The following is a 14,358-nucleotide window of genomic DNA, read 5'->3' as shown; positions in this document are numbered from 1 at the left end:
TTAGCAGCTTTCATACAAGCATTAATCACAAAGTGCTTCACATACAAAACTGACACAACACAGGCAAAATAATAAATAAGTGAATAAATAAATTAATAAAAAATAAACACCAGAAATAAAATAAAGTAAAAGAAATACAATGATTAAAACTTAGAATTAAGGCTGTAATATTACTCCAAATTAAAAGCCAGATTAAAAAAAAAAAAAGATAGGTCTTTAATTTAACATGTAAAACATATGATCAGTTTATGAAATTATATTCTTATAAATTAAACTACACCAAATTATTTGTTATAATTAGCTTTACATTGCTAACATTAAAATGCTGCTTATACATAAATGCATTAATAATATTATTCTAATAATATACATTCATACATTCAGTATAATACTCTTGAGTGGGGCTAAATTACATCAGGGGTACCTCTACTTTTGATATTTAAATATATTTGATGCTAATAATCCTCTAAATAAGTAAGATTTTGAATGCAGGGCTTTTACTTGTAATGTAGTATTTGTATATTGTGGCATTACTAATTTAATTGGCTCTAATTACTTCACCCACCACTGGATATGTCTGTTGTGAGAAATATATCATTTAAGGACGGGAAGCTTGGAAACTGGAGGTGACAGGTAGACAAACTCCCAGCAATGTGCCTAACACTGCTTCTTATTTAGTTCAACACCTACAAACATCAACCACCCAAACGTATTTCTGTGCAGTTATCTTGTTTCTTCTACCGTTAGGTGCCTGGTTTTCAATTATCACGTTAGATTTAGAGATTACAAGCACTCAAACAAGACTTGAACGCCGCATCCACGTTTTTGAATATTTACCTCATCACAAATGGACAGACAACAGCACTTTGTTCCTGCTTTGAAATGGCCTCCCCTGCTGGAGATTAGAGCCGCGAGACAGACAATGGCTCATGAATGCATCACTGAGGAAAAGATGCTTTCACTGTCATTAAGTGAGAATTAAGATGCAGGAAAAATTAAGAAATTAGGCACTAAATCATTAGATAATGGAAACAAAGTAAATTAAACATAGCATTGTGGAGGACTGTTGGTTTAAATAATAGTTGTTTGTTGAGCTGTAAAAACAAAAAGTTGATTCATCATAGTTTTATTTTTCTGACACCAAATCAAACACTCCACAAAATACCAATATGTAATAGACACAATGGCATTGTTGCCAAATCTGTTATTTCTTTTTTAAAATTCTGTCTTCATTTCATGATTCGTCACTTATTTTACTGTCACACCATCACCATATTCTTACTTCATTACTGTAGTTGTAAAGCATTGTTAACTGCACACAGCTATACACTGTCATTAACTGAAGTATTTGCACTGCTGTCAGGTGAAAAGCACTTTACATTCAGTCCATTTATCATGTGAATGACACAACATGCTGCAGGATCCCATGAACACACACACACAGAGTTTGAAAATATAGTTTAATACAACATATACTGTAATCTTAAAGTCTGACAAAGCTGGTAAGAACACACAAGGTATTGTGGTCAATTCCCACAGCCTCACAACACATTCTGATCATACTAAAAACATAATTAAAAAAGAAAAACAAACTATAAGACCATACCTGGTTATCCCACCAAACATGGGTAAACCATGCACATACATTTTCATTAATGAACTTTACTGATTTACATTTTCTATTATGATTGCAGGGGCACCATTATTGGAACTGTTTACAGAACTGACAAAAAAATCCAGCTTGATAAGGAAGCGTGTTTGTTGTCGCTATTCATCCGACACTTTCTTATCTTTAATAGTTTGGAGAAAGCCAGAAAGCATCGTGTTCCTGCGCAGTTAACCTAACAAGTTGATGCTGTTCAAACAGGACTGACTTTATGCACTTGGTCCTTTATAAACATAAAACGTGACATGCAAACTGTATGTGCAGCTCTTGTTTGGTCAAGTCTTAATAGGGACAGACGAGGTTACTTGGTAAATCATCTCAGCAGGTTTGTCTGGTCCGCTTTCAACTATGTAGCAATCATCCTCCATATCTACTTCTGTTTTCCCATTTACAGGAACCACTCCTTGACCGACAGCCATGACTTGGTTTTTCATTGCGTTACCAGGAGAAGGAATCCCAAATTTTCGCTCGCCATTCATCTGGGCAGGAACTGAGCTCACCACTGGTGTCACCCTCTTTATTCTGTAACGCTGTTTGCCACCTCGCACGTGGTGTGCCATAAACTCCTGTGCTTTGATACACTTGTGCCTCTGTAGCAGCTGAGCAGTTTCAAAAGGAAGATGACATACACGACATGGGAACCCACTTGATGCAGAGGATGTCTGCAATGCTCTGCTCGACATACCTGATGCAGAGTTTGAGAGCATCTTGAACTGCATGGAGGAAGTGACAAGAAGCCCCCGACTGCTTCTGTTGGATGCACTGGGATTTGGACTCTGATTCATCGATGGAAAGGGGGCGATGATATAAGGCTTGGATGCACTGGGACTCTTCACTTGCAGATTCGGAGAGGCACGAAAGCCCTGATTGTTTTTACTGTATGCAATGAATTTCTGATTTTTCAGCTGCAGGTTGGGAATAATAAGAGGTGCACGACTGCCATTACTGGCTGCACTGGGACTCTGTTTTTTCCCCCGAAACCTAGGCCCTAGGATACGCGGACTCCTTGATGTACTGGCGTCATTTTGTGTCTTCATCTTCAGTGGCTTCGCAGTGATGAGTCTGAATTTGGTAACAGGGTTGGGTCCCTTACAAACATGGAAGCGAGGCACCATCTTCTTGCTGGAGAGCAGCAGCCCACATCCTATACAGCCAGAAACTTTGTCTGTGACATGAGAGCTGTGGTGGTGGACGAGATCAGTCTTTGTCATAAAACCCTGCCCACATTTGCCACAAGTGTAAGGCTTGGACTTGTTAAATTTCCGCACCGTTTGCAACAACACGACAGGCTGGTAAAGTGTCCAAAGATCTACTGTTGGTGCACCTACACCTGCAAAAATATTCTGCATGTCTTGTTCATTGCGGACAGGATTTGGGAGCAAAGATGATTGTGACCCGGGGTGGTAGAACTGAGGCACTTGTGAAATCTGCGCAGACTGCATGGGAACTTGTGGCGTATAGGCTGATGTAATGGATCCTTGCAGCGTTGGCTTCATTGGCAAAGAGACTGATGATGCATTGTTCAATTTAGGTGTCTGCCAGACGACTTCACCAGTCTGTAGTCTTTTCAGCTGCGCCTCCTCTTCAATGCGCTTCTCAATTCTGCGCTTCCTTATTGTTCCATGATCAAGCACTTGGTGCCCTGGTTCATGGGTAGTGCTGTGCTCCAGCATGTCTTTGTATTCAGTGAACTCAGTTCCGCAGGAGCAGATGTGACTTGCAGCAGAACAAAAGTGTTCCTCCAGGCATTTCCGATTTGCAAATATCTGCTCACAGCTGAAGCAAAACCGTCCGGCGTTCATCAAGTCTCTGCCTAGACCGTCCTCCAGGACATTGTGCAGTTTTTGCATTCCTCTCTCCATCATCAGGCCGGTCATGGACGTGTTCACTGTTGTTCACTGTAGGGTCCTCTGCAGCACCTTTCCTGTTGGAGACAGGTGTTGGGATTAATGCAGTCATATAGAGAATATGGCTAAAATGGCCATATGTTAAATCCGGTTATACCTCATCATTTAATAGTGACTCACGAGCTAGTTATGCTAAACGCTACATGAAATGATGTGCTAACCAAAGCAGAGACGACTGTAATTTATAAAAATCACTCACAGCTTTCTTTGAACATTTGCTCGTCTCTAAAAAGGAAGTCTAAACTTCTGACATGAGCAAATAAACTCTTCCCGATATCATTTTTTACTGTAACGTTACAGTACAGGCTTTGACATACATACTGTAACGTTAGCGTCATCCATCTAATTCATGTGGTGGCACAATACTATTCTTCAATAGTGCTTAACATTTGCAAAAATACGTTAGCGAGTCACGTTTAACATTTTACAACGCTGATATTTTGCTGAACGCGCCTTTGCCTTGCCATAAAAACCTAACGTTACCATGCTAACGTTAGCCTCAGCTAGCTAACGAACAATAACGTTAGCTTACCTTCACATGAATATCAGAGTTTCGCCGTATAAATATTCAGGTAATATTATATCCTTGCAATAAACTGCAAACAGCTTGTCGATTGACGTTTTGATAGACATTCACGAGTAGACTGATTTGCCGGTATTTTACAGGAGTGGGTGGCAGTTAGCTTGTTAGCCACACCGAAAAGCGGAGCACAGACCGCTCTTCTTCTACGGATGGCGCGCTTCGACAGCTAAACTTCCGGGTGTTGCGTCACTATACTGACACCTACCGACTGGAGCTCCACAGTCACCTTTTATTTTGGACAGATGTGCAAGACTTTATAAATAGGAAAATGAGCACTATTTGACAATCAGCAGCCACTTTATTAGGGACACCTTGCTAGCACTGCCTTCAGAACTGCCTTAACTCTTCGTGACATCACCAGAGATTTTGGTCCATATTGACATGATAGCATCACACAGTTGCTGCAGATTTGTTGGCTGCACGTTCATGTGGATCTCCAGTTCCACCACATCCCAAAGGTGCTCTATTGGATTGAGATCTGGTGACTGTGGAGGCCATTGGAGTACAGTGAACTCATTGTCATGTTCAAGGAACCAGTTTGAGATGATTTGAGCTTTGTGACATGGTGCGTTATCCTGCTGGAAGTAGCCATCAGAATATGGGTACACTGGACATAAAGGGATGGACACGGTCAGCAACAATACTCAGGTAGGCTGTGGTGTTTAAACCATGCTCAGTTGGTACTAAGGGGCCCAAATGACACATCATTACACCACCACCACCACCAGCCTGAACCATTGATACAAGGCAGGATGGATCCATGCTTTTGTGTTGTTTATGCCAAATGTAAAGCTATATTACTTATATCATTATGTTTCTGATCATTCTTGATAAACTCTATATCCACAAATTGAAATGGTCTGACTTCAAACCCTGCATTAACTGGTTTATTGTTGAACCCGAGCAGTACGGCACCTTGCTAGACGATGTGAAGAAGAATAAAAAGCAACAAAGACTTTCAATATTTTAAAGGACATATATTTTTTAATGTAAAGGACTAAAAGTATGAATGGACCTTTAATACCTCTGGCATGGTTTTTTTTTCTTATATGACAATTGTTTCATAACTCTTTGTTAGAAATAAAGTATTTTGAAATTTAAAAAATGTTCTTGAGTCAGCATTTAAGATTAAGCAGATTACTGAATGTTTATAAAAGGATAGTATTTGAAATATTTTTCCAGTTACCAGTTTCATCCAGTTGGTGGTATCATGTTTGAACTAAAATGTGATTTCTTTGTTGATAAAATTCCTTATAAATTAGCTAATTTTCGTAGACGAGCACTGACAGCTTGGTTATTAGCTTACAAACGTAACTTCTCAGCCCCATAGGTGGCCTACTTTGTATTGAACAATAAAGACATCCAATATAAAAATAAGACGATCTTCTATCACACATGGTTCAAAAATGACCAATTACTTTATAAATATGGTTACTTACTGACCTACAAAGAAATTCTGGATAAATTCTAAATAACTATGCTATTGTTCTTGATACTACTGTATACCAGAAAGTGTCCTTATACTTTGACATTGATTGTGTGGAAAATATTTATGTTGGTGGAACTAATATATACAATAGAAGTGCTCTAATTATTTAATGATATACAGTGGGAGGACGAATGGAAAATTTGTGTTATATACACAATTTAAATTTAATAATTTATTACATAGAATTTAGCCAGGAAAGCTTGCGTTTTAAAGATTTGAGTTGAATATGGATTATAAGTGTGATGTCTGTGGACTGGAAAAGGAGAGTAGGTTATTCCTCATCTGTTTTTTTTTTTCACTCTATATACAGCAGAATGATGCCAGCTGTCTAACAAAAGAAACTTAGGATAAATGTTGAAATAAATATCTTTGATGTAATGCTATATTTTAGTCAATATAAGATTGGAAATACAATGTTGTACCACACATGTATCATACAACTCTTTATTTTCAGAAGATTCAATATTTATTGAAAAAGTGGTCAGAAACCAAACTGACTTTCCTGCACTTTATAAATGAATTTCAATATCACACCATGTTAAGAATAAAAAAGCTAATAAGTCTTTTAAATTATTATAATATGATGCATATAACAAAAACTCTGGCATTATAAAATGCAAATGTATTATTCTTTTGTTTATTTTTTGTCTTCTTATTTTGTGTATCTGCTTGTATTTCTGTAAATAAATAAATGAATTTGTGCACAATAAAGTGAAAAAGAAGCTCCTGATTCACTTACAAAAATGGTGGGCTTGTTTTTTCTCTCCATACATTTAATAATACATTTAAGATGAACTGGCAGAAGCAAATTTTCAGCAACCCTCCCTTTATTTGGAATATTACATCTCATTATATCTCTCATACATTACCTAAGCTGGGTGGCTGAAATTCTGTTGTTTGTAACTATATTTGTTAAATCCCTGTAAAAATGTTTTTTAGTACCAGGCTTTTTTGTCATGGTCTCTCATCTACAAACACTTTTTTCACTTCAAACCTTCTTTATATGGAATAACAAGGACATTTTATATATACACAAATCCATCTTCATGAAATATTGGTTTTACATTGGAAGATCAGTTGTTTAACAGCGACAGTCTTCTCTCTAATTATGAATAGTTTCTATTAGAATATAATATTGATGTAACATCTGGGGATAACGCAAAGTCTTTGGTGCAATATCCTGGAGTTTGTATGCTATGTAAATCTCAGCCAACAATTGGCCTTGTTCCTGTCAACATACAATCCCACAGGCAAAATTTGTTTTTTCAGTTTTCCAGGTAACAACTGGTCTATAAGATCTGTACCAGAGATCCTGCATTTCCATATGTGACTTCATATTGGAATTAATTTGTGGATGATATGGTACAGAAGGCCTGGCCTCTCCCTGATATCGTTAGTTAATCACCAGTGAAGATAATGAAATTTATTTTAAATTCATTCATACATTCTATCGAGCTAAAAATTATACTTGTGTGCATGTGTGTTTTTCAAGAGTGACAATGGTGTGATCTGTCCTTTTTATGATGGATGTCAAGAAACTGTTGTGCTTTTTTTTTTCTTGGCATTGTAAAGAATTTCTGGTCAAACCTTTGTGCTTTTATCACTGAGAATATTGATGACTTTTGTCTTGCTGTGGAGGAATGTGTTGTTTGGTCTCCTGGAAAACAATATACAGAAAAACACTCGTGTGTACACAATTAATCTCATTATAATGGACAAATTTAATATCTATAAATGTAAATTCACAGGTAAGAAACCTTTATTACATTTATTAACTTGAATTAATGTCAATTTGACACTCAAACTAAAAGCAATTGAACACAGCTGGCATTGTGTTAAGAATATTCATATAGAGCTCTATAAATGTAAATAGGAAGTCAGTGGTTATGCTGGTGTTTGTTGATTGTACTGTATTTCCACAGGCCTACTAAATGACTCACAAAGGCTTTTATAAATCACACAGCCACATTTGGATCGAAGTTCAAACAAATCCATTCCTCCTATCTAGTCACTGACCTCTCTGGCAGTGCAGACTATACTTTCCCCCACTGTACATAAACTAGGCAGGAACTATCCTTGTCAGTTTTAGTCAAGCATACTTTGTGTGTATCCTATTAGAGAGGCATGGACTGAGCTCTAGAGGGATGACATTACATTTAATTTCATATGTTGAAACCTAATGAAATTAGTTTAATTCAAATATCTTACATAGCAGTACATTTAAGCTGTAAACATATAATCCTCCTTAATATTCACAGATGAGCACAAAGTTGAAACAAAGAAAGCCTGGAGCTTTTAGGGTCATGAGTTTTTGAGCCACAGGGCTGTTGTCTGTTTTACCAAGTTGGTGATCCAGCCTTGACCATGAATTATATTTTACTGATACTGTCTGTACACAATGAGGAGGCAAACGCACACATGAACTTGTAAAGATGTACATCTAAATTAGATCCTTCACTAAGCAACTGCACACTTAAATATTGTGAACATAGCAAACAACTTACTTAACAATGTATATAGTCTCTCCAGTGGGTCATCTAAAGGGAAGACACAAAACCTACAGTTATTTGTGTATGAATGATGTAACAAATGCCCAATAATCAAAAGATGTGGGCCTAGTTTTTTGATTTCACTGTGGATACTTGAATGCTGCGGCATTGCTGACAACGTATACATATTTGATTCCCTGTACACTTCCACTTGGACTTGTGTCCAACATGGTCTTTCATTTTACATAGACAATCTTCTTATGGATAATGCCCATCTCGCTAAGAAAGATTTTTAATTACCCGGATAATTTCAGATATAAGAGCCCATACCACACAAAAATGATATAGCGTACATGTTTCACATACTGGTATGTTTATTAACACCAGGAACAACAACAAGCTACATCACAAACTCTGTGATAAAAGTTGGATTACCAAATACTACATTTACAGGCTAATGAGGCTATGTAATTACCGAAACGTAATGCATTCACTTTATCATTTCATGAGATTATTATCTCGCTAATTTCTGATAATCTCGTTAACTCATAATCTCTTTAATTAAAAAAAAACAAAGCAGGATTTTCTCAAGTAAATACATTACGCTCCCATATGCAATAAAAGGATTAACTTGAGAACAAAAAATGTACATTATACCAACGCTTTTTTTTTTTTTTTTTTTTTTTTTTTACAGTGGCAAACTACTATAACACTCTCTCAGAGTAGCTTTAAAAATAAAATAAAAAACGTGGCTGTACAGTGTCTAAATAACGTCTGGAGGGGTAAGAAAAAGAAAACACAAGTTAAGTACAATTGGCACATATGGAAAGAACAAACTTTAACAAAATGTGGTCTGTGTGCCACTCGCATGTTAGCGTTTTGTTTTTTGTTTTTCCAGAAAATTTTAAGTGTCATTAAGAAATCAGCTGTTCTGGTGTTTTTGGCTTAGTGTCTCCAGCCATGATGCGATGAATCCTCCTGCGGTGGTTCTTGAGTGATTTCAGGTTTGGGTATGTACCCTGACAGACGTCACAGCGATATGACTCGGACTGTTTATGAGTAAGCAGGTGTTTCTGCAATCCGTCCATGGTGCCAAACCAGCGGAGACACACGGGGCAACGCACAGGCTTGATGGCAGGCTTGCAAGCCCCACTCCTCTGGTGAAACATAAGACTGATTGTGTTTGGGAAGTCAGAGTTGCAGTGGGAACAGTGATAGGTTTTGGGTGGGTTTGCGGGATTTGTAGCACGTACACCTTTGCATCGATTCCAGGATATGTGCCTTCGGAGGGAACAGCGAGTTGAGAAAGTGTTGCCACATCGTGAGCACACTATCCGCTGCTGCTTCTTTGCTGGATTTGGCGGCGGCTCTGTGCGTGGTTGCTTCTGTGGAGGCTGATGCACCGGAGGAGGGGGCTGCTGCGGAGGCGGCTGCTGCTGAAATCGAAGTAATAATGGCTGTGATCGCTGTGGCTGTAGTCCCTTCAGCAGCTGGTGATGAGGATGCATGTGGATCTGCAGATGAACTTCGTAGTCTGCCCAGGAACTAACAGTCTCTCCACATGTCGGACACGTGTAGGATTCCTGCGCATGCTTCTGCAGATGCTCCAGGAGAAGCCTTGGGGATGTAAATCCAACCCCACACTCACACGTCACCCTCCTTGGAAGTACTGAGGGCAGTGACATGATGCCCCAGTTGCCCCCGTCATCCTCCTTGGTCTGACTGTCTGTTGCATTGCCTGACATACTCTGCTGCACAGTCCCTCTCTCCACCTGTCCGCCATCTGTCATTGTTCGCTGCAACTGACATTTCTTTCTGTGGACCATCATGTTATCTTTGCGGTTGAAGGTCTTCCCACAGACAAAACAAGCAAACATGGGCTTTATATTGTTGGCAGTTAGTAGACTAGCACCCTGACCACCACTCTGTGCTACAGTTCCAAGTCCACGTGGCCTAAATCCGCACAGCCGTAGATGGCGCCTCAAAGTAGATGGCCGGCTGTAGGTTTTCTGACACCTGTTGCAAGGGTAGCGTTTTACACCATCTCTAACAAAATAGCGCAGGCTAGGGAGCGCTGTCCCTGCATGTTCGCCTGACATAGTCTTCTTCACCTCGCTGTCATTACCAGTTTTCTCTATGGAGCTAAGCACCTCCATTTCATCATCCAAGGGCATTGTCCACTGCCCTTCATTACCGTCATCATCATCATCATCATCATCAACTGCTGCATCATCCCAGCTACTGTTTTCTTCTCCTTGCTGGGGCGATATCCCAGACAGAGAGGTGTCCGTGTGCGGCTCCATCATGGACGATTTGGGGTAGAACGGTGAGAATTTTTTTGCTGGATGGGTCCAGGCCAACTGTGACACTTCTGAATTTGGCGAGGTCACCTCTACCTTGATACGACCAGTAACTTCAGTGCCCACGCCAACACTCTTAGAAATGTGAGCTCCAGCTTTAAACCCTGCATCTGTTTTGATTTCATGGTTTGATCTAAATTCTAGCATTTTCTGAACGGAGGGATCGGCCTGCAGAGGGGGGCCTGACCTCGGGCCCTGGCACCTGTGCATTTTGAGGTTCCACCTCCGTGCGTAGCTGTGCTTGCACAATGGACAAAAGAAAACTTTTTTTGAATTGTTTAGACTATGGAATGGCACTATTTTTTGAGCAAACTGTAACTTTTTCTTGTAAGAGCTTGATGGCTGTAAGGTCTTGTTTCCTAACTGAGGGCAAACGTGATTGTCAGGTAAAGGCAGCCGCCCAATGATCAGCTGTTTGCAGCGACGACAACATTTAATCCTCTCTTTTTTGTGCAAGAAATGATGCTCTGTCAGTTTGTCCAAGTTTTGAAATACCCTTCGACAGCGGCCGCACTGATATCTCCCATATGTGCCATTGCTGCCAGCATCCATCAGCTTTTGACGGGTTTCAAGAACCACGACAGGTGATAAAGTCTTAGTCAGGGAGACAACCTTCTTCTTACTGGACTCAAGAATTCTGCTGATGGACGGAGCTTTAGTCTTTATACCAGGTTTTGCAAGCAGCCGCCTCAACTGTGCAATAGAGAGGTCATTGATTGGGGTCACCTCTGGTTTGGCTACTGGTGTTATATCAACAGGGACGACTTCTTGTTTGGGGGTTACTGTGTTCTCATTTTGAGCCTGAGACAGAGGATGTGGAAAGTGCTTCATGTATGCTGATGCCACCAACTTCATTAGTGAGTTATTTCCAGCCAAATTCTCACCCTTTTTGCTACTGAGAACAGAATTTGTATTGTCCTGTGAATGCATGTCCTCTACAGTCTCTGGTATGTGCTCTGTTGTGGCTGACATCTCCCCAACAAGACTCTCAAGTTGTTTCACACTGTCATTCTGAGGGGGTGTACACTTGCCTTGAGGAGTGGTTACTATGGCAATGCCGTCCTCCAGGCTTACATCTGCTTTATGGTCTGTTAATGTGGGTAGTTCGGCAGCTGAAAACCTTGAGGTAGAGGGGCAACTAAGGACCAAACCAGGCTGGGTGACAGTTGGAATGAATGATACATGCTGGTTGGGAAAACCTTTATCACACCCTGCTTCCCTGGAGAGAACACTGCTACTACCTAGTAGCTGTATTTCAGGGATATGTGATTGCTTATGCTCCAGCATAAGACTGAAGTCCTGAAACTCCTCTCCACAATCACAAATATAAAAAGCAGGTGATGGGCACTCAGGCAAGAGTGTGTGTGGACCAGGGTGCTCGCTGGATGAGTCCATACTTGCAAACAGTGTTTCATGTGGGCTGGTGCTGGGCTGTGGAGGAGCAGAGCCCTTGGAAAGTCCACCAGCGTGAGTGGCCTGATGTACTAGCAAGGAGGCCAATCCGCTGAAGGTGGCTGAACACGCCACGCAACGATACACTTTGGGAGACGAAGTGGTTCCCTGTAATCCAAGCATCGCAGCAGCCACACATGCACGTCAACCCAGGTGTTGTGGTCATGCAAGGAAGCCTCCTGTAAATCACACACACACACAACATACACAAAAAAAGGATGTCAAAATGGACAATCTTACTTTGCACATTGTTTGCAAAAATCAATTTTTCAGCCTAAATATTTCCACTAATTCTATCGGCATACACGTATACTAGGGCTGCACGATACGTAAAAAAAAAAAAAAAAAAAGAAGAAAAAAATCAGATTGCAATTATTTTGACGGATATGTGATTGCGATATGAGTTGCAACTTTTTTGGGAATTGTAGTTTTTGCATTTCTTTTTCACTGGAATTTAAAAAAAAAAAAAAATGATGATTTGATATTTGCTGGGGTTTGTACTAATCAAGCATGTTCTCTTACATCTGGAATATGATTTGTAGGCTGAGGCATCTCTGTAGCACGACAATGCCTCATCTAAAATGGGACCTTGTGATACACACAGCTCCTGCATTTTGGATATTGCACTTGGTCATACTACGATTTGGATATTATTTTGATTAAGTATGCAGCACTGATGTATACGCCAAAATACCTTCTTATTCATTTCACTGTTAAATCTGGTTACTTGTTTTAAACATGGTCTGATGTTTAGCGTTGGAAAACAAAAATAATGCAAACAAGTGAAAATTAATGTCACATGGTGTGTGTGTGTTTTTTGGTTTTTTTTACAGAAAATTGTCAGTTTCTATGAAACTAAATGACAAGCAATATATTTTGTGTAATGAGGCATTGCAATTTGCTTTTCCTATGACACATTGTTAGGTGGGGTTTTAGCAAACATGATCCAGCTGGAACGACGCTTACCCAGGTCCCTCTCAAAGAGCCCTAAACATAGGCCTGTAAGCAGCATGAAGAAAAACCCATGCTTAGTCAGGGCTGTCTTGGCCTGCATTTCATCGCAGCATCCATCTCCACAGAGCACCTGAGAGATGCCCTGGATTGCAACCTGAAGAGACACAGCCCTGCCTGGCTGCAGATGTACGCCCTATTTCCACTGGCTTTGTATAGCATGCTTGAGCCTCACAATGAACACATGCATTTCTACTTGATCCTTACAGCAGGGAGAAATCATTCAGACCTGTGATACAGAGCTCTTTATTCTGAGTAGGGAAAAACCATGACTGTCTAAACCAAGCTGTGTTGTCGATCAAACCAGCCATTGGAAACTTCAAAAACTGTGCTCTCTCAAGCTTGCTGCCAATTCTTCTGGCTTTCCCCTCACTCGAGGGGGCTTTATGTGACCGGGAATTATCAATCCACTTGACGGAGGTGGATTCAGTCACTGGTGCTTTCCCTGTGAGCATTTGTTTTCTGTCTCCATCACTAGCTGCCATGACTAGCAGCCATATGCTTCAAGGAGACTACGTTTTTCATTCGGAGAAAATTACTCCTTTCCCATCATGATTTCAATGTGCATGGAGCACCAGCCTCAGGTAGCAAGCTGGAAGCAGATGGATTACTGCGAGGAAAAGTATCATGGTGGAAGTAAAAGTAAAAGAGAAGAAGAAGAATTACCTTAGTTTTAAGATTTTTTCCTCACTCTCTCATATATGAAAAGACCCAAATTGAAACCTGTAAGCATTCATTAACGACTTGATTACTCTAGGTGCGTTACGGTATTTGATTCTTTTGCAAGCCTCTAGATCCATATGAGCAATTAGCACTATAAATAGTTTCCACTGCTTTTGTGATAATACTTATCTTCTTACAGTTATCTTTGTATTTTGGGTTCATTTCATTGCATGGTGCAACGTTTCCTGACAGTGTATTGTCTTTACAGAGAGTATCATTTGGTGTAAAATGGATGTTTTTATAAATTCTGCTCTTTTGAAAACCCTGTGAGATCAAACCTAGTTGGCATTTTAAACCATAATGTCAGACTAAATAAGGGCTTGTAATCTCACTTTTCCCCTTGCTCTGCTAAAGGGGCAACAAAGTGCTTTTTTGAAGCATTTTTGACATCCATCACTTCACCAACTCACTGAACAGATTGCTGTTTAAAACACACTAATGAATAGATAGATTGATAGATAGACAGATAATATACAGTGGTGTGAAAAAGTGTTTGCCCCCTTCCTGATTTCTTACTTTTTTGCATGTTTTCCACACTTAAATGTTTCAGATCATCAAACAAATTTAAACATTAGTCAAAGATAACACAAGTAAACACAAAATGCAGTTTTTAAATGAAGGGTTTTATTAATAAGGAAGAAAAAAATCCAAAGCTACATGGCCCTGTGTGAAAAAGTG

General features: G+C 39.7%; 2 protein-coding genes across 2 annotated transcripts in view; both read right to left on the bottom strand.

Annotated features, from left to right (window-relative positions):
* Nucleotides 1-1,127: 1,127 nt before the first annotated feature.
* LOC126392272 (uncharacterized) lies at nucleotides 1,128-4,322 on the bottom strand. The gene is made up of 2 exons (XM_050047595.1): nucleotides 4,106-4,322; nucleotides 1,128-3,590 (listed from the first exon to the last, which is right to left on the bottom strand). The coding sequence occupies exon 2, from the start codon at nucleotides 3,541-3,543 to the stop codon at nucleotides 1,942-1,944; it is 1,602 nt and encodes a 533-aa protein (XP_049903552.1). The 5' UTR covers nucleotides 3,544-3,590; nucleotides 4,106-4,322; the 3' UTR covers nucleotides 1,128-1,941.
* A 4,164-nt stretch (nucleotides 4,323-8,486) lies between these two features.
* The window catches only part of im:7147486 (uncharacterized), a 9,158-nt gene continuing 3,286 nt past the window's right edge, over nucleotides 8,487-14,358 (bottom strand). The window contains exon 2 of the mRNA XM_050046897.1: nucleotides 8,487-12,125. Coding sequence (XP_049902854.1) covers nucleotides 9,049-12,069 — 3,021 coding nt within the window. The 5' untranslated portion in view covers nucleotides 12,070-12,125 and the 3' untranslated portion in view covers nucleotides 8,487-9,048. The remainder of the gene's footprint in view (nucleotides 12,126-14,358) is intronic.

Source organism: Epinephelus moara, chromosome 6, assembly GCF_006386435.1.
Source record: "Epinephelus moara isolate mb chromosome 6, YSFRI_EMoa_1.0, whole genome shotgun sequence".
NCBI lineage: Eukaryota > Metazoa > Chordata > Actinopteri > Perciformes > Serranidae > Epinephelus > Epinephelus moara.
Note: the sequence above shows the minus strand (reverse complement) of the source record. Positions and strands in the feature narration are given on the sequence as shown.